The sequence below is a fragment of the Thermobia domestica genome, chromosome 13, assembly GCF_964235325.1.
Source record: "Thermobia domestica chromosome 13, izTheDome1.hap1.1, whole genome shotgun sequence".
Classification (NCBI taxonomy): Eukaryota; Metazoa; Arthropoda; class Insecta; order Zygentoma; family Lepismatidae; genus Thermobia; species Thermobia domestica.
This window is the reverse complement of record NC_137466.1, coordinates 140,600,897-140,621,932: the sequence shown is the minus strand read 5'-3', so window position 1 is coordinate 140,621,932 and position 21,036 is coordinate 140,600,897. Positions and strand designations below refer to the sequence as shown.

Below are 21,036 nucleotides of genomic sequence, written 5' to 3'. Positions count from 1 at the left end.
ACCTACATTTGTGTTTTAAAACTAAAAGAGATTTGTTTGTTCGTTCGTTATTTAGTGCTCTTTCTTCTTAGTGAAAGGTTGATTACAGTTTTCGAAAAAGAAAGCTTAGTTTTAAAAACCTGTGTCCAATATTTCATTGCAATTGTTTTCTATTTTTAAATTAGAATTAAAAATAAGCATAATGATTTACCACGGGGAAGAACCAGTGATTGAGCTTTCTTCTCTGTGAGAAGGAGATCAGTAATCACAGAAAAAAATACCACGGTATTATATATATTTACACTGAAAAAAAGGGCTTGGTCAGGAATACCAAATTTGTTTGGTCAGAGCATTTGGTCACTTTTTTTGGTTAATTTAACCAAAATTTGGTCATTTTGACCAAACGTGTTTGGTCATGAACACTATATTTTTTGGTCAGAACATTTGGTTGATTAATTTGGTTATGCGAACCAAATTTCAACTGATTTGGTAATTATTTGGTTTTCCTGACCAAAATGTTTAGTTACAAGGTCACATGTGTTTATTTGCATTCTGGGTAAACATTTCGATTACGAAAGTGTGGATCGCATTAGCGCTTTATACCGTAAAATTAAAAAGGAAAAGAAAACGTAGGGCAACAATCATAAGGGACATGTGTTGGAAGTAAAAGAACTGTGTGTAAATGAGTTTGGTTTGCACTATACAACTTTCTCAACGAAGTAATTTTCATTTTTCAACGACGTAATGGATGCCTATGTTATAAATTTATTAAGAAGCTGGAATTTACCGCAGCTAATCGACATGTTTCAAGGTAAGTGTACTTTTTCGTATATAGGCTATTAATTTTGCTGTTAGTTCATATGTACTTATTGTATTGGCTGTAAATTTGGCGTATCAAATACACCTTTGGTAAACTTTACAATGCACGCCCCAGCTGCGCATCGATATGTAGAACCGCTTTCAAAGGGTGTAGAATAGAGTAGGGTAAGGTACATTAGAGTAAGGTAAGAGTAGGAACGGGTTAGCTTAAGGTTAGGGAATTTTTGATCCATTTTCATAGAATTAATAGAGAGGAATTTCTCGCTCAAAGTGAGTACCGGTATACCACCCGGAGCGGGCATTATTAAGTTAAACCTAGGCCCTTACATATAGATAAAGGGGGCATTGACGACACTAGAGCAGGGTATAAAATTGCAGGGGCAAGAGTTGGGGTATTTTCTATTACCACTAGATACTTCCGGAAAGGAGTAAATAAAGTGACACTAACGCTAGTAGTTTGCAAAATAAATTGGTGCATTTATAGTTTACAGATGAACAAAATTCTAAAGTTTACGGAAGAAATATGGGGTATTATTTAGTTTCTCCTCCAGATCACTTGGTATTGACTCTGACTTACTTGGTAGGGGTTACCATTCGTTATTTGTAAATATAAAGTAGTCATGAGTATAAGTACAGTGCGAACGTATAGCATAAAAAACTACGCATAAAACACTAACCAACTTGTGCTATATGGACACGGAAAACCATTTATGCTATCGAACAGTCAGAACAGAAGCGTAGCAGCGGGGCCCCGACAGTTAGAAACGATTTGCGTCCGTAGGGAGAAAACGCGTCAGCGACGGTGGGTATTCGCATAAACGAGGTAGTTAACAACAGCTTACTCTAAGTCACAGTACTGGGTCCTGAGCCGTCGATGGATTTGGGAGAGATACTAAATGTCATCCGAAATATAGCCTAAAGAATAATTTTGAAAGAACATTTCATGGAACCCAAATATAGAATCCTTACCTTTGAAATCGATATTTCTCGTGACATACGCTGATAAAAGCGTGCATTTTTATTTTCGGTACACCACTCGAAATAATCGTTGAAAAAATATAATTTTTACTAATTTACTTCTTAGTGACCCCTAAAAGACTTACGCTGGGCGACATGAAAATATCTCACTTAATCACAGGTAAATATCGATGGCCCCACCAGAAGTAATTGTGAAAAAGTCACAGTTGTTTTACGATTTGCGTATAAATAAATCTTTCTGATTGTCATAAATATACAGTGCATAAAAGTAACCTGTGCTAGGTGGACACTAAAAAGCGCGAATGCTATCTAACAGTCAGGGCAAAGCAAATTTGGTGGGCCGAAGCGGCATCGCAGGGAGCGGGCACGTCAGTGATGGTGGGTATACGCGTAAGTAAAGATATGAAAAGAAGTGGGATATTGCAATGATACGAGTTTCAATAGCACTTGTCATACTTTGACACTAGTAACGCTCCACTTCTAAACGTAAAATTCAGCTTGTGTACACTATGTCATATTTCTTCTGTAAATTTTACAAAATTGTGCTTCCGTAACATGAACCACTATCCCCTCCCTATATATATTCGAGTGTATACTTCTTATTAGGTAACTTCTATTAGGTATTCGGAAAATATTACATTCTTCAAAGCATTCAGAGAATAGTGTATTATCTCCAAAAGATAATTCTGTGGTTTGGAGCAAAACGACCAATGTCAGAAATTGCAAAGAGGAGAGAGAGAGAGAGAGAGGAGACAGGCTATGATTTCTGCATAGAACCTTTCATTGTTTGTTAGAAGTACATAAGTCTTTGAAAACAATCGGTTAGCATTAGACTTATTGTTATCCATAGGTACTCGTTATGCACCAAATTACAAAATTATTTGCATGAGTTAAAAATGCTCTTAAATTCTTGTTGTTGCTTCTATACCATTGTAACTTTTACAGTATGAAGCTGAAGTATGAAGTTACCATGAACATTTTTCTCTTTAGCTTTGCCCAAATACACCCATTTCTGTAAAGCCCAAGAAAAAAAAATGGGGTGAGCAACTTCCTATACTCTTTGTGTGGCACATGATCGCGTAACATACCAAATTTCGCTTGGTAGTGTAATAAAACTTAAATGCTTTCACCATTGTATAATTCTTTTTTGATATTCAGTAAATATCTGGTTAATTATAAACTTTCAATCTACATTTCAGAACAGGAAATCGACGAAGCAGCATTTAATTCATTAACTGATGAACTAATTACTCAGTTAATTCCCAAAATAGGGATACGTGCAAAGTTCTTAGCAAAATTTAAGGAATTTGTAGAAACAAACACAGTTGAAATTTATGATGTGCTAGATGACGGTTCTCTCTCATTTGCTTCACCATCAGTGTCAACGCCAGATGACTCAGTGTCAGTTCGATCTGAAACTACAGAAAGCAGTTGTTCCATGCCAGCACCAACTAAAAGAGGAACTGATACGATGCTGAAACGAAAAACAAATTTCTCTACAGAGTCTCGGAGTCCGAAGCTCTTCAAGCTGACAGATTTTGTAAGTGTTCTGTCTTTAGTCACTTGAATATCAATTGATACAGTGATACTTATGCTGCACATATGAACTGTGCAAATGTGATTCATTATCAGTCGAAATGTAAAAGATTTTTGCGTTCACTTTTCAATCTGGTGACAGCCTACGTGTTATTTATTCCATCTTTGTTGGTGCAAGTAACTTTTCTCGGGATATCAATCACGTGTTGTGCTCGTTGTCCAAAGTTTCGAGAACAGACGTTGTTCTCATCATCAGGGTCAGTATCATGAGAACAATGTCTGTTCTCGAGACTTTGCACAACAAACACATCACCTGGCTGATACCCCGAGAAAATTTATTTGCATCACGATACGAGGAAAGCATCAGATGCATTGAAAGAGTTTTTGTAACGTCCCACGGTTATGCCGTTTAGACTAAAGTAAACAGATGATTAATGAAAGTGAACGTTCGCAAATGTTTTTGCGCTCACACCGGGAATTGAATCCGGACCACATACATCATTGATACACCCGTTATCCACTAGAGTAGCTGGGAGGGCGAGGAGATTGGTTATTTCAATTTAAGCGAAATGACACCACAATATGCAGGATCTTTAAAATTGTAAAGGAACAGGAGGAAAAGGTGCAAACTTTAAAGGTACTACCTCAGTATTTATTAACTATAAGTGAAAATACCCGGATTCGATTTCGTATAAAATTTGATCTAGGTAAACAGCATCTCTGCTCCCAGTTTAAGTTCCTAATCATAATTCGTTTGTATTTATTCCGTCTCCTTTAGCCTATGAAGCTAAATCAACTGTTGATATATGGTCGGGAAACATTTAAGTACTTTTGACGAAAAGATTTGAATGAAAAAATCTCGATTTTCTTAATAAAAAAAAAAAAATGCGTTTATCTATAAAATGTATATTTTCTTGGAGTTAGTAAAAATAGACCATACTAAAATACCAACTTTCGTTTCTTGTCACGCCAGGTCTATACACTTTAGTATTTGTCAAACAATAAACCGAAAGATTCGCGTATATAGTAATGGTGTCATTTCAAAAGTGTAATTATAACAATAGTGCAATTTTAGAGCTGCACAGGGCTTATTGGCCTCCCATGACATGAATATAAGGTATAATTATTAAATACTATGTAATTATTTGAAAATTGTAAAACTATAATTTTAGTGATAAAATATTAAATCCCAAACCAAGAGAAAATGTATACATCTCGGATTTAGCCGCATGAGCTCTAGTTTAGGAATATGATAATTTCGTGCAGTGATGTGTATGTAGTAGTGATTATTTGCGCTTATCACATTAAGGAATACATTTAAACGTTCCGAAAGGCCACGCATATCACCATGACACTTTTCCTAAAAAAAGTAAAAATAAAGCCTTCAATTGCTCATGGAATCGTAAAAAGTGTGAAGTTGCTATATATATTAGATGTATGTGTTTGTAAAGTCGAACACTTCTGCTTAGTGACAGCATAATGTTTATAAGATATGTGCAGGGTTGGTATGTTTTCTTCGCATATGTTGCACGAATACAAATACTTCCTACGCTTATGCCATGGGAACTAACTAGAAGAATAATTCTTTCTATCGGACCTCTGGGTTCCGAACGGCTGTAGTGCGTTCAAGACATCCCCACCGAAAATTGATCTCGCTACACGCAAACCACAGTTCAGAACTTGTCCGAAGCAAAAATACTTGACCTTGTGAACATAGTAATCATGTTTGAAGTGAAAACACCAATGCTGCTGTAAACTCCTCGTAAGTTAATGTCCTTAGTTTATAGAACAAACAGACTTAAATGTATTGAGGGACATTGTATATTTTAAGCAAAATTGTGTTTCTTTGAATATCAATCACTAATAACTTGTGGAAAGAATACGTGAAAAGCAGAAATTATCAGTTTGATTTCTATTCATAATTATTATTTATTTATTTATTTATATAGTTATTTATTATTAAATATGGTTATCCTTCAACAGAAGTTAATCAGCAATTAATTTATACAGAAATGCAAAATTGAAATTCTATTTCAGTGATTTCGATTAAATGATCTTGAATGACGTAATCGTACATGTAATGCTGTTTGTTTTTTTCTCAGAATCTTGAGACTTTTCTAAAACAGAGCTTAACAGGCAGGAAAGTTTGCAATGAATACCTTCAAAACAACAAATTGTCTGCTATTACTAGGAAGAAGTTAGTTACAATATTAATTGATCATTTTATGGAAATGAATGAAACTCTTTGCAATGAAATATTTCAACATTTGGCATTACAGATAACTGAGCTGTTTCCAACGGAATGTCAGGTATGCATATAACTAACGTTTCAGTTATTATATAGACACTTTATTCACATAACTTTCAATCTATGTTACTGCTGGACATTTGAATAGCATAACTTCGACCTTCTAACGTGGGAGAATGGGTTTGACGAGAACTTGGAGAACTATTGAAGCAAATAAGGTGGGGAAGGAAATAAGCTGACTTTATAGGGTAAATTTTATGCTGGAAATCGTAAGTTGTGCTTTGTAATGTTACCAGTCTATGTGACAATGAGAGAAAAATAGTTTATCTATTCCACACCACTCCCCCAATATATATATATATATATATATATATATATATATATATATATATATATATATATATATGCGAGAATACCCCATGCAGAATGGAGGGTTGGTTTGTAGAAAACGTATGCTATACTAAAAGTAGAACATCACATAGAAGAGTATAAATATGATAAATTATTCTGTAATTGTCTGAAATGTTTTTTTTAATACATAATTTCATTTATTAAGTTTATAATTCTAAATCTTACATTAACAATGTCTTTTTTAGGAAGTGTATTGTATTCCACCGAAGTCACAAGGTCCAAATCAGAAGATTTCAAAAGGAAAACTCGTTGACAAATATAGAAATACACGCAAGTCGTTAAGAAAGTTTGGCGTTGTTGCAAAGTCACGTGCTGGTCCGTCAAGAGAAAAGCGTGACACTGGAACTTCTACACTAGATGGTAATGTTTAAAATGTAATCTAGTAAATGATTTATTCATCTCTGATCATACTTTTAAAAATGAAAGGAAATCTTTGAGTTTTACGTCCCAGTTATGCCAGGTAGACTAAAGAAGATAATGATAATGATGATAAGAAATGAATAAAGGGGGAAGGAACGGGAGAACTCCGACAAATCCACACACACGGTGTCACTTAGCGCGATTTGGGATCAAACAAAGTATCTCACACGTCAGAGGTCAACGCTCTACCACTGAACCACCGAGGCCCCGATCATACTTTAAAAACTGCCAATGATTTACCTATTTTGTGCCAGGGTTTGCAAGAACCATGTTTTAAAAAATGTTTTTTTTTTCCTGCTAATTGAACGTATGGAACACACATTAATATAAGTCGATACTAACCTGAAAGTGTTTCTGTAAGATTAAAACGTGGTTCTTCAATGTTCATATGTATTTCTGGCAAAAATATCGTGTGCCTTTCATCAGGATGGCTCAAAACGTAAAGTGTATATACATTCAAGCTCAGTTCAAGCTGAGTATTTCAATAGTATAAGGTAATAATGGGACTGTGTAGATATTGTTACTGTTTACAACATGAAACTACAGTCGAGAAATTTTTCACCTACTCTTCAGTTAAGCAACCAACTAATCTATTAAGGATTAAATAGTGCACTAAATTAATCGATACTTAGTTTCTATGTGTTTCTATTTACAAGACTGAACAAGTCCAAATTTTGTATGCTTAATCTTCAAATCCTTCATTACAAGAGTTACTTTGTTGATAAGAAATCATAAGTAGCATTTATTACTAAATATTTTTGCGACTTTCTTCGTCGTAGATAGTCATTATACTTATATAGTACCACTATTACGTTATACCATTGAAGTACTAAGCTAGAACATGTAATTTACATCAGTTCTACATGTTTGAAGAATTAAACCATTCTGATGAAAGGCATTCGATATTTGTGCCGGAAATATAGATTACCATTTGAAGGCAAATTTCAAGTTCAGCTTCACAGGAACAGTTCCAGGACAGGTTTTTTTTTTCTTTTTTTTTTTTTTTGTAAATATATTTCTTTCTTTATTATATATTACATATGGATATAAATACTTGTACAGATGACTTATGAAAATATAGAATCATTTTAACTGATATTTGAAAAAATATAGGAATTTATTTATTGAGTTTTTGATGTAATGCAGATCTGTTTGGTAAGTTTATTCTTCTCTTTCAGAATGTGGCATAAATATTGAAAACAGCTTAGCGTGGCTAAAGCATAGTGTCGAGCCCTGGCAGGAAGTACTTGATCACTGGAAGAAAACGTTGAAAGTTCGATGCAAGCAAGAGGGCAAAACTGTTCATGAAATAATTTCAACTTGGCCAGCATTGAAGCAGCCTTTGGGATATACATTGGTAAGTTTCATTTAATTAACCTGCATTCTGTTTTACTACTAAGGACTGTGTTGTTACTAAATAGGCCATAATTTACAAGCATTGAATTTTTCTTTGGGGCTGAGAACACTCATACAAAGTCTTTGGCTTACGTCCAGAAGTTGATTTTGTCATAACGTACTTTTTAGAACAGAAGTTTCCTTTAAAATTGTGTCGCGTTTGACAAGAAAATAGTAAAAGCCTTCAGGATAAAGTCACACTGAATATTGAAATGACATATACTAGTGTAGGTATTTGTATGTGCGAGCTAATAGAACTTAGTTGTCATAAAACCATAATAAAAATATATATAAATGGTGGAAAATGAATTACTTCCTTGTCCTCTTATGTAATATCTGTTCATGAATGTTGAGATATCTTGAAGCAGGTCTGAACTGCCTGTAGGTTGGTGGTTATCGATTCGATGCCCGGTAGGTGTATAATTTTATAAAAGTAATTCAGATTCAACTACAAACTATAGAATCCCTCCTGTGTAGCTCCGGTGATGAAAGAGGATAGAGACAATCAATGAATCTTGAAAGTTTTTGCAGTTTCCTTTCCAAAAAGTGAACATTTTGCATTGTATTCAGATTGCATATTAAAAGAACTAAAACATGTCTAATAATCTTCTTTGCTGGTTCTTTATAACATATTCATCCACATGCATGGAACACAAAGTGGGAAAGTATTAAGTTCAGTTTATTAGCAACTCGATCTTCCTTTGAACAACTAGATGAAAAGCTCAATCGCAAGTCTGAAAACAAATACTCTAAACTTAAAATTATTGTTTCCTTTTTTAAGACGCATATGATTACGGGCCATACATTACGAACACGTGCACTGACTTTACCTTGCAATGGAAAGGAACGTAGTCATATTCAGTAAGATAAAAATTGAGAACTGAGTTCTTACAACACGATGTCACTTGTTTATGAAAGCGAGATCTCAGAAGGACAATACTTACATGACTGATAAACAATCTTTCTTGTGATTGCGTACCAACCAAGCATATACGTACAGCAATAGAAACTTTGACGGTGATTTTTTTAAATGCATGAAGTACTTTTCGATTCAATAAGCCTTTTTCTTTTACTCAGTAGATGGCAAATAGTGGTTTTATTGTCTGATAAACGCTAACAATATTGTAGAATTTTCTTCACCCTGCCCTTTGACAAATTAATATGAAACCCTAGCGGCCTTATTTCAGCAAGTAGAACCTTGGCTTTACATTCGGAAGGTTCCGGGCTCAAATCCGGTCATCGTGACTGAAATTTCCCTGGATTTTTCCTCAGTCATTCCAGCAAATACCGGGATGGTACCTGTAATATTAAGTCCAGATTAATACTTTCCCCATCCTTGCCTAATCTATCCGAGTAAATAGACCTTTGTTTACATTAACCTATATAACCAAAAACCATTATAACACGACGAAAGCCCGTGATGCCACAACCTCAATATGGGTCTAACTGGCAATTATCGTCAATGTAACGTCTTCTTGCATTACGTTTCTGGCTTTTGTGGTCTACTTATTTAAGCTACCAGTAAGCCAATTTCCTCAAGATGTTCGACAACATCAGAGGAATGCAGGTTGAATTTGAACCCAAGTCCAAGTCCATAAAAATATACGTTGTAACTAGTAGTTTGTATTGAAATTGTTACAGTTAAGAAATTTCATTTATGCACTTAAAGGAAGTTGTGATTCTTATAACAAACTGATAAAATACTGACTGAAAGGTAAAATAACAATTGGTAAGGAACACATGTTCGTGGAACTCATCACTGAGTTTATGTAAAAATTAATGAAATAATGTTATTAATGTAAGTGTTTTAATACAATGGAACTCCATTTCCAGATTGATCAAGATTTCAAAGACTTATATCCTGATCATACATCCTTGTTCGTGAAATAGGATTCTGTCAGTAAAAAATTGGAAAAAATAATGAAGAAACGGCTACATGACGCTCCAGCAGTCGAACTTTTAAGTCTGTTAGACACAGAAAGTGTTACAGAAGGTAATATTATTTTTGTGTTCTTTCATTCTTCCTTTGTTTCTGTTTCATTAACTTGAAATTGTAATTACTTGTATGAATGAAGTAGATTTTTCTATCTGAATCCAGTTTTATTGCAACAAGTATGTTGTAATGATCATATTAATAATTATACATTGGTTGTAAGTAGTAGACACTATACGTACAATATATACTCAGTTGTTCAGCATTGATTCAAAGAGTAGGTCTCATTTCTCCAGATAAGCCTCTATTCAAACCGGAAGTGGTATGAATCAGTCGTTTAGGGTTTCAACATTGATCGTTATAAATCAAACATGGTTATTGATAGTTAGAAACTGTTTCCCTGATTCGATTTAGCGTCTCAAGTAAAGTAAACACATTAACCGGTGTTTCTGTACAAAAACCGAAACTGGTAAAGCTATACTACTACTTCCGGTAAAAGAGTGACATCCATACAGCATCCGGATTTTTTTTCTACTGAAACCGGGAGAAGTAAAAACTAGTACTTATTGTAGTTTCAATTTTGATTCCTAATAATTATAACGGATAGCAGAAATCTGTTTTTCTTTATAGACTCAGCGCACGAAGAACAGATTCTCTCTTTCTCCCTGTACTGGAACCGAAAGTTATGTGTCTACTACTTGCGGTTGTGTTATTAAATTGGCATAGTTTTTAAGTCTACCACAGTTTCAACTGTAAAACGAAACTCACTCATTTATATTGAGTTACTAACGATTAAAGATATAATTTTCATAACACTGCAAAATAGTTCACTACTATAAACAAAATGACTTTCATTCATATAGTTCTTTCTTATCCATCACAAACATTGCAGATTTGTTTCAAACCATTAAGCATTAAAATTAATATAGAAAATAGTGGAATTGATTCACAGAGCTGTAATGGGTGGGACATTTGCCACTGCAAACTACTGTCAAACGTCCGGTAGGCATTTTAATCGAAATAGTATATAATTTTTAAGATTTTATATGGAAGATATAATAATGCAGGAGTCCGCGTATAAAAAACAATTTCGGTAAAAATATTTTTTATTTTATATTATATTGTATAGTTTTCATTTTTATTTTTAGATACCAGATCCAGTGTACTGCTTTTATTGCTTGGTACCCTGTGTAGGTCAACATCCCATATAAAAACATCGAAGAAAATTTGGAAGCCAACTGTGAAAGAGTGTCAGGATAGTTTCTTCTGTCATGTTAATGTAAGTAAAGTATATTTTATTCTGTTGATTGATCATGGTCAGCCAGATCAGGTGTCAACTACGTATGTTTTGTTAAAAAAAAATAAAGTTACGTCTTTTTATGGATCTGGCATGGGCATGAATAATATGAGAATTAGATCTGTTAAATCAATATTTCGGTGGAGAGAGGCAATGAAAATCTTAAGAGGGACAGAAGCGGGGTCGCACTTGCTATTAGCCAATTAGGCCCATGCCTGGAGTGCAAAATTTAAAAACTATTGAGATAAACTCTCACATTTCATTTCAAACTCTTTATAAACATCTGATTGGCATTATATTTCATACAGAAACATAACTTAGTTTATTGTTAATTTCAAATAGCGTGAGGACGAGAGAGAAAGAAAGAAATGAAGTGAAATTTGTAAGTTTTACGTCCCGCGGTTATGCTGGTTAGGCTAAAGGAGACGGTGATGATGAGAAATGAATGAAATGGTGGAATGAAAAAAGTGGGAGGAAAGGGTAGAACCTCAAGAAAACCCACGAGCACGATATTTGTGCACCACAAAGTCTACACGGCGTGAGCTGGGATCGAACCAAGGACCCCAACCACCGGAAGTGAACGCTCTACCGCTGAGCCACCGCGCCCCCGAGAGAGAGAAGTAGATTATTATCCATTGCTGGCTATCCATTATTATCCAATTGTATCGGGCGTGGACGAAAGGTTCAGTTTTCTAGCATACGTAACACAGTTCGTAGTCCGACTGGGATTTTGGGGTATGCTTGGAGATCACACAGCGAAGGTTCAACAACTTGTCCATTAATAGAGTTGGTCTTCTTCCCTTATAGAGTTGGTCTTCTTCCCCTATCTCCGATCATTAAGTTCGGAGAACGGTAGCGTAAACTAAAGTCATTTGTGCCTTTCAAAGTGGTATGAAAATGTTCTCGCCAATAATTCTCCCCCTCCCCCCGCACACACACTCTTCAAAGACACACGTTGGAAAGAAAATTAAGGTTACGCCAAGAACCCTGTTTTCGGAGTGTGAAGCTGAGCTACGACGTTTCATTACATGTGAACAAATACGAACTCGATACATTTATTTACAAACAGTGGCCGCGGTGGCTCAGTGATAGACCGTTCATCTCTGGTGCATGAGGTCCCGGGTTCAAACCTTGCTCCCACCAAGTGAACTTTGTGGTGAACAAACACCGTGTGCGTGGGTTTCCTCGAGGTTCTCCAGTTTCCTCCCACTTTCTTCATTACACCAGTTCATTCATTTCTCATCACAAGTCTCCTTAAGCCTAGCCGGCATAACTGTGGGGCATAAAACTCAAAAATTTTATTTCATTTTAATAACCAAAATCACTTACTGAGCATAAATGTGATCTATTCTATATTCTCTGTTGGTAAATGCTAGTGAGGAAGTTCCTAAGTCTATTTGAGGACAAGTTGTCGAGTTTTTGTAATTTAGTAGCTTTTGTCCTTGTTTGAACGTATCGTTTTTGCAGTCAGATATAAATAGATTTTGAAAACCTTTGCAGCTTTTAAAGCATTTAAGAGTTTTTAAAACTTTGCAGTATTATTATGACTTACCAGTTTTTTAGCTTCAAAATAACATATATTTATAGGCGCAAAATGCATATGTCATTGTTTATGTACAATAAATAATGCTTCAGACTATTGAGGAAGCATAAGTGTCTTTGTTCTTATATGTAAGAAAAATTATTTAAGTATGTAACATGATCAGTTAACCTCTCTCTGATTCCAACAGGTAATGGGTGATGTTCAACCTTTCATGGAAACGAGAGACCTACAACATTCGTTGAGTGTTCGTTGTTGGCAATTACGGAATAAGGAGCTGCTTTACATACAGCTACGTTAAATAACTTTCGTCTGCAATATAGATTTTTGTGTTTCCTCCGAAAATGAACTCTAAGTGATTTGGCCCCTTGAAATTCGCGAAAACAACCTTCATCAATACATCTAAAGACTCCATTGGAGGATATTCTGTATTTGAGCTTTAAATGAAGGATAAGTGTCGCTACTAGCATAAAATTTGATTTGCAAATTGAACAAACAGGCATTGTTACAAACTATTACATATAATTCATTCAATTACGTATAACGCATGGTACTGAAATAACATTTGTTTAGAGAAACGTGATTCAAGCAAGCATAAAATATCAGTAGTTGTGTCTGTTTCGACCACTATTATTTACAGATATTTCATATCAGTTAAAAAAAAAAAAAAAAAAAAAACAATCATATCCAACAATAGTGTATCGTCTGTTTATCGTGAGGAGTACTTATGTCATATACCACTTTTTGCAGAAGAAGCCAAAGATGTTCCCCTTCCTTAGGGAATTCTGCGTTAAACACAAAAGAGTTTTAAAACATATGTCCACACCCTTGAGCACGTTGTCTAGCTCAGTTAAGAGTAGTTTATAATTTATTTGAAAGATCTTCAATGCTGTTTGCTGGGAGTAAAATTATAACTTTTCACACAGTTTTTTACCTTTTTTGTTATAAAGATTTATATTTGGCCTAAAAATGTTATTTTATTTTCACTAACCAGTTGATACATGTTAATATTATTGTTTAATTTTGAATAGATTTATATTTGGCCTAAAATGTTAGTTATCTTCAGTAAACAGTTAGTTTCGTTATGTAATTTTGAAAAGATTTATATTTGGCCTAAAATGCTATTTTATTTTCAGTCAGCAGTTGATAAATGTTAGTATCATTGTTTAATTTTGAATTTAATATGTTTGTTTAATTTTGAAGTCTGTATGGCTCAATTGCTATACTCAGTTATAATAAAATTCTTGTGTAGAAAAGTATTGTATGTACATGCTTTATATCCTAAATTCGTTCTATTTTTCTCCAAAAGTTGATTTATAACTTTGTTCATATATGTGTGTACATGTATTAGAACTTCATGAAAATGTACATGTATTCATGTACATGCATGCTATTCTAGGAATAAACCGACAAGCCTCGAATATGTGTTCAGGACCTCAGTATAAGAAAACAAAGTTTATTTGCAACTTTGGTCGGAAGCGACTAATTATGCAGATGGAACCAATTTAAGATAATTAAAGACATACAAGAGTGAAAAAATGCGTCTGAGCCGTGACTCGAACCCGGGATCTTCGTCTTACCATGCAGATGTGCTACCCAGTCCGCTCTCAGTAACAACAATACATTCTTTCACTCTTTACAACGATGCTGTTCCACAAGGTGGAAGAATGTATGGCTGTTCTGGGAGCGGACTGAATGGTGCAGTGGTAGCGCATCTGCATGGTAAGCGGGAGGTTCCAGGTTGGAATCCGGTTCAGTTATATGTTTTTCAGTCTTTGTATATCTTTGATTTCGTGCCTACAAAGGGTCTGGTGTGACAAAATTGGTTGTTTTCTCATTTATCAATATATTAATGTAATTATTTAAATTGATCGTAGGATACTACATTGAATAAAACAATCGAGGAACTTTGCATACGGTTGAGTACCTCGATACGAAAGGGTTGTTTTAATTTGATCCGAAACGTTTGATTACGGAAAAGTAAGTATGTTCTACTTACCTTAAATTGGCCTCATTTCTGTAATTAGGCTTTTCCAACCGAAGTCGCAAATAAACTCTTTACTTATAGTGAGGTTCTGAACACGTGTGCGACGTTTCTCGGTTGTTTTATTCATTGTAGCCGCTCCTGCGAACATTTCTACTGATTATCTTAAATTGGCCCCAGTTACGTAAATATGTATTTCCGACCAAAGTCGTAGATAAACTTTTTTCTTGCATTAACATTTTAAATACCTATTCGAAGTTTTTCAGCAACTAGTTTCTAATTTATTTGAAAAATCTTCAATGTTGTTTACTGGGAGTAAAATTACAGCATAAGTTTGCTTTAAGTTCTTTACGTTTTTTCTTGAAGTTTTGCATTTGATCTAAAAATCTTACTTTCAGTACTTTAACAGATGTTAATATCATTGTTTAATTTTGTTGCTGTTTTTTTTTTACTATTATTATTTACAGTAAAATGATTTTGTAGAAAAATGTTGTGTGTAAATTCTTTATATATTAAATAGTTTTATTTTCCTCAAAAAATTGATTTGAAACTTTGTGTACATATACATAGAATTTAAATTTACATGTATTCGTGTACATATTTCGTATGTTGCTTCAAAGTGTATATGTAAATCTTATTTTTGAAGAAGTTCTTAATAACTAGAAGCAATAACTTCTAACTTTATATGTGGGTTACCGCAAAAGTCATGGCAACTTTTTTTTTTCCTTTCTTACGAAAATGGTCACGCATCAAAAACTTCTGAAATATCCAAATGGAAGGTTAGCATATACGTAAACGTTACATGTAAGGAATTGTGTAAGCATACACATCTCCATCAGAATATAGCACGAGAGAGAAAAAAGTAAAAATAATTGTTCGTATTATGGGATGTGTCTTTATATCCAATTTATACGTCATATTTACATATGTATTAACTTTTCATTTGCATGTTTAAGAATTTCTTGCTTTGTTACCATTTTCGTTAGAAAAAATTTCCCATGAAATTTGTGATAACCCTCGTATTATTTTCAGTTTAGTACCTATAGCAACAGTATTTGGTAATTGCTACCAAATGGTTTGGTCAAATTCACTAAATACGGGTTTAGTATTTGCAACCAAATTATTTGGTTCCAAGAACCAAATTTCGTTCATTTTAACCAAATTTTTGGTATTCCCAACCAAATTCTACTTGTTTGGTCATTATTTGGTCAAAATTACCAAATGCATATTTGGTACTGGTAACCAAATAATAGGTTCCTGCAACCAAACAAATCGTGACCAAATGATTTAGTGCTGGTGACCAAGCGTTTGGTTGGCGCTATATTGACCAAACGATTTGGTAACCAGCACCTATTTTTTGGTCAATTTGACCAAACCTTTTTTTCAGTGTACAAATAATAATAACTATGAGTGTGCCGCGAGAATTCAAGTTACACCCATAGTGTGCCGCAAGTTGAAAAAGGTTGGGAAACGCTGCCTTAAAGGATCATGGCTTTTTGGGCTATTTTTTAGACTTTCACTCAAGCAGCTACTGTATCGTCACTATTTATCCTAGGATCATGGTTCATACCTCATTCTCTTCAGAATAAAGCTGGCTTTCAAATGGTACCACTTGCATGCTCATACCATATACCAGAAGCGGGGAAAAAATGTCAAAGTGAAAATTTCGGAGGGAAAAATTTTTTTCTCGAACTTTGGCCCCCCCTGGACCCCCCTGTGTGATCGTAGTCATCTAAAAAAACTGATAAATAGTACTTGGTATACTGAATGTGTGTGCCAAATTTCAAGTTTCTATCTTGAATAGTAAGGGCGGGAGAATTTTTATCAAAAATTCCCACAATGCCCCAAATTACCATAAAACGCTATGATCTCAGGGGAAAAAAATCCTGAGACATCCCTAATTACCCTAGGACTATAATCCGCCAATCATTCTCTTCAGAATAGAACTGTCTTTCAGACGGTACCATTCACATGTCTCCATCATGTATCTAAGGCGGGAAATTCCTAAAAAAAGGGATTTTTGGGGCAAAATTTCCCTTTTTTTCAACTTTTGCCCCTCTGGACTCCCCCTGTTTTTACGCAGAAATCGAAAAAAAAAACTTCTGGTAAATACTACTCGGTGGACTGAATGTTTGTGCAAAATTTCAATCTTCTACGTGAAAAAATAGGCCCGCCAGAAAAAAATTCCCTACCATGCCCCACTTTTACCCTATACAGAAGTATATTTGGATAAAAATTCACTGAGATGGCCCTAATTATCCTAGAATAATAATTCGACCGTCCTTCTCTTCAGAATGGAACTGCCTTTCAGACGGTATGACTCACGTGGTCCTATCATATATGTGAGGCGGGAAAATGACGAAAAACGGGATTTTTGGGGTAAAAAATCCCTTTTTTAACCATTTGCCCCTCTGGTTCCCCCCTGTTTTAACACTGACATCGGAACAAAAAATCTGGTAAATACTACTCGGTTGACTGAATGTTTGTGCAAAATTTCAATCTTCTACGTGAAAAAATAGGCCCGCCAGAAAAATTTCCCTACCATGCCCCACCTTTACCCTATACAGAAGTATATTTGGATAAAAATTCACTGAGACGGCCCTAATTATCCTAGAATTATAATTCGACCGTCGTTCTCTTCAGAATGGAACTGCCTTTCAGACGGTATGACTCACGTGGTCCTATCATGTATGTAAGGCGGGAAAATGACGAAAAACGGGATTTTTGGGGTTAAAAATTCCTTTTTTTTACCCCTTTGCCCCTCTGGTTCCCCCCCCTGTTTTAGCACTGACATTGGAACAAAAAATCTGGTAAATACTACTCTGTGGACTGAATGTTTGTGCAAAATTTCAATCTTCTACGTAGAAAAACAAGCCCGCCAAAAAATATTGAACATAGGCTTAGAAAATGAGAAAAGAAATTTTTGACTTATGACGTCATCACCTCCTATGTCTGGACGCAGGACTGTCTGAAACCATACGTAATGTCTTCTACAAGGCCTCTGGACTTGGAAAACAAAAAAAAAAAAACGGACGAAAAAGCTCAAATAGAAGAGAAATAACGCAATGTAACATGAAAAACGCGTATGGTACAAATTGTACCATAGGATCCCCAAAGGGTTAAACATTCCGTCATAATGAAAGTCTCTCCCCATAGAGAAATCTTCCATTACATGCTGCGCAAAAGCAGCAAAATGTAAACAATCGACATGGTGTTAAATTTTATTATGCAAGATTTTAAACAAAATTTATGATTACTTACAGGTAAGCTACAGTCTCCGATATTGGAGATATTAAATTGATAATAATATGCGTTAATGAAACTAAAACAAACAGTGCACCTCTACCTACTCGGGAAGTGACACACCAGGTATGTAAAACATTAATAAAAGCTTTCCTAAAGTGTTGTATACAACAAATACAGTAGCACATGAGATATAATTTTTTCCTTTAGTTTGAATCGATAAAACGTTAACTTTTACTAGTGTGATTTTCCTCATGAGGCTGCCCTGCTATACTGTATGATACCAAAGATTAATATTAGTATTATGTTCGAAGATGTGTGCTCGTGCGTTGCCACGATGTTGCTTGTATTATACTAATAGTATATTCAGTGATAATAAGCCAATAGTACACATTAACCTGTTAATATATATATATATAGTATAATATTGATTACATATTTGTATAATCGTAAGAGCTGGTTATTTACAAAATTATTGATGTCTGAATACGTTCTTCTCTCTATTCTGTGAGTCTTTTGTTACTCTCCGTTCTTGCTTTTGAAGACCGATGGATATTGTAATTTTAAAGAATTATTAGATACTGCTTCCCTGTGCATCATCTCTGACACGGTAAAGCATAATGATCTAACAAACTTTGAGGCATTATCCGCTATCAAATGTGAAAACACTGTCTTTACTCATCCATAACTCCTTACCCCATTTGTATAAACTACAATAGGCCTACGCATTTACAGCCGTTACGATGTTCCTATATTAGTTAGATCTATACTATCAAACAAAAATCCAAACCGTTCTGAAAGTTAAAAGCTTATACTTCGAATAAAAATTTCCTATAAAAAGCCGATTGCTATTGCAAATGTGCTAATGTTGGTATGTAACAATTCTAGAACAATATTTTTGTATCCAGAAAATTATAATACATACCATTAATAAGATCACAACTATTTATTCCGACGACTGCCCTCAGCATATAATCACCAAACACATTCTTTAACAAACAATGGAAGGATTCCAATTTATTAAGTTATTATTAACAGCTTAGACTGGATATCCGGAAATTTCTCTTAAAGGCACCTTTGGTAAACTTCCTTAGGAGGTTGGACCACGATTTTTGTTAATATATTTTTGGATGCGTGAAAGAGATTAAGCTTTGTCTTGGGTCATTAGGAGCGACTACAAAAATTCATTTCGACGATTCATATCTTCCATTATTTATCTTGCCGGCGAGATAATGAGATTTAACTAGGGCTTAATTTCAAATTCCTTATTTCACTTTTACAATACGTTCCACGATTATGCCTGTTAAGGTAAGGGAGACGGAAGGCAAGTGATGGAAGAATTGGTGGAATGGGAATGTGGCATTAAACAAGAATATTGCGAGAGAATCCATTGACAAAATGTTGTCTATCACAAACTTACTTGGGCGGGTATCGAACCAGGACCCCACGCACTAGAGGTAGGAGCTCTACCACTGAGCTACTGTGCATTAAGCTCAACTGTAAAAAAATGCATTTATTGTTTACTGTACCTACAAAATTTTATTTAAAGAACGTTATCCATTTTAAGGAACCAAGATAACACATGTGCCTCTGTTGGAAACCAATGTTGCTGTCTCGTTTGCGCGAAAGTGAAACTTGTGAATGACTGTGATAAAATTCGTTTAACACTAATGATCTTGATTAATGACTTAACAAAATATAATTGTATTTTTTACTGACTTTTAAATGGACGGTATATACTAATACGGTATATAACAACAAAAATAACTTACAATGCCTTATAGTGTGTAAGTATCAAAGTATTTTGGCTTGATCCTCCTTTTGTATTTGATTGATTTTAGTTTCCTACAACTTCTGAAGTTTTGTTTCACTGTTATTTCTGGAGAAGATAAATTTCTTTCCAATTCTGTTAAATTCTTAAATGGAGCAGTGGAGCATAACATGGTAAAGAAGAACAATTCTCTTCGTTTACTTTAGATCCTTCCTATTGTTTGTTTGGTTGCCTTATCGAGGAGCAACATGATTACCGATGAAAATTGTTGTTTTTAGATAAAACCGCTTGCTGTAGAGTTTTATCTGTTTGAGCTAATGAGGAACAACATGGCGGACAAGAACACCTTTTCTCTTTAGTATTTGTAATTTCTGATTGAAACTTATTTTCTTGATTTACTGAGGTCCTATGTGATGTACAAGAATATATTTTATCTTTACATTTTATGACTTCTGGGTCTCCTTGAGATTTATTTGTTTGGGCTAGTGATGAACAACATGGTGAACAAAAACATGTTTTCTGTTCGCTTGACATTTGTTGTTGGAATTTACATGATGGACACGAACAATTTTTCTTTTTCAACGTTTCCCATTTTTTGAAAAGACGAAAACTCTTGTTTTTTATTAACGGATGACATTAATTGACACTGTAAATTCAATGTAATATCAAATATTTGTTCATCTGTTAATGGAGGTCCTGGCCAGTCAACAGTTGAGCGAGCTTCATATGTGACTTTCAGCCCCCTTTCCAAAATTGAACTAGAAAATTTTACATTTTGACTTTCAGCAGCTTGTTCTTCCTTCTGGCTTTGACTCTTTCGCTTCTGTGCGCATTCGCATTCTCTTTCGTTTGGTGGAGAATAAAATGATGGTGGTGGTTGTTCTTGCATTGATTGTAAGCCAGAAGTGTACAGTGGCATTCGCACGGTACTCACTCTATTTGCAGAGCACGGTATATTTGGAAGTATATAAGGTTGAGTAGAGTTAACAGTCCTAGAATCTGGATAAGTTCTATTTGTTCCTTCATTAGAAGCTAACGAATTTTGAGCACTTACTTTATCTAACGGAAAACAAGCACAATTCGACTGTGTGTTATCATTAATACTTCTTGCTCTACAGGTAACTTTCATTGACGTACCAGGACATGTTTCAGAACCTGAAACAGTAGCAGGACATGTTTTAGGACGTGAAATAGCTTTCGTACAAAACTCTTTCATAGAGCATTGTTCTGATGATGATGATTGTCCTTTATGTTTGAGTTCTGAAGGTCTTTTGCATCCAGATATAATTTGATGTGGAGTTACTTTTTGGACTGATTTCTTTGATTTCTTGTGATCATTATTGGTTTCATCATCATAAAAGTCTCTCTCATTTGCCCGTATTTCATATTTTAGATCACTGCATAAATTTTCTAATTGGAAAGCAATATCAAGTAACATAGATTTAGGAGCAGTTGATGATTTAGAACGTTTTACTCACGCTG

At 34.7% G+C, this 21,036-nt stretch overlaps 1 protein-coding gene across 3 annotated transcripts; it reads left to right on the top strand.

Moving 5' to 3' along the window:
* The first annotated feature begins 481 nt into the window (after window positions 1–481).
* Window positions 482–14,968, top strand: LOC145668597 (uncharacterized). Of its 3 annotated transcripts, XM_081736620.1 has the most exons (8): window positions 482–790; window positions 2,976–3,316; window positions 5,415–5,621; window positions 6,157–6,331; window positions 7,570–7,748; window positions 9,620–9,779; window positions 10,868–10,998; window positions 12,747–14,968. In XM_081736620.1, the coding sequence occupies exons 1-6, from the start codon at window positions 724–726 to the stop codon at window positions 9,674–9,676; spliced, it is 1,026 nt and encodes a 341-aa protein (XP_081592746.1). In that variant the 5' UTR covers window positions 482–723; the 3' UTR covers window positions 9,677–9,779; window positions 10,868–10,998; window positions 12,747–14,968. The 3 variants fall into 3 exon arrangements, with proteins under 3 accessions (XP_081592746.1, XP_081592745.1, XP_081592747.1); XM_081736619.1 differs by lacking the exon at window positions 482–790 and having other exon boundaries at window positions 2,825–3,316; XM_081736621.1 differs by lacking the exons at window positions 482–790; window positions 5,415–5,621 and having other exon boundaries at window positions 2,830–3,316; window positions 12,747–14,967.
* Window positions 14,969–21,036: the final 6,068 nt, after the last annotated feature.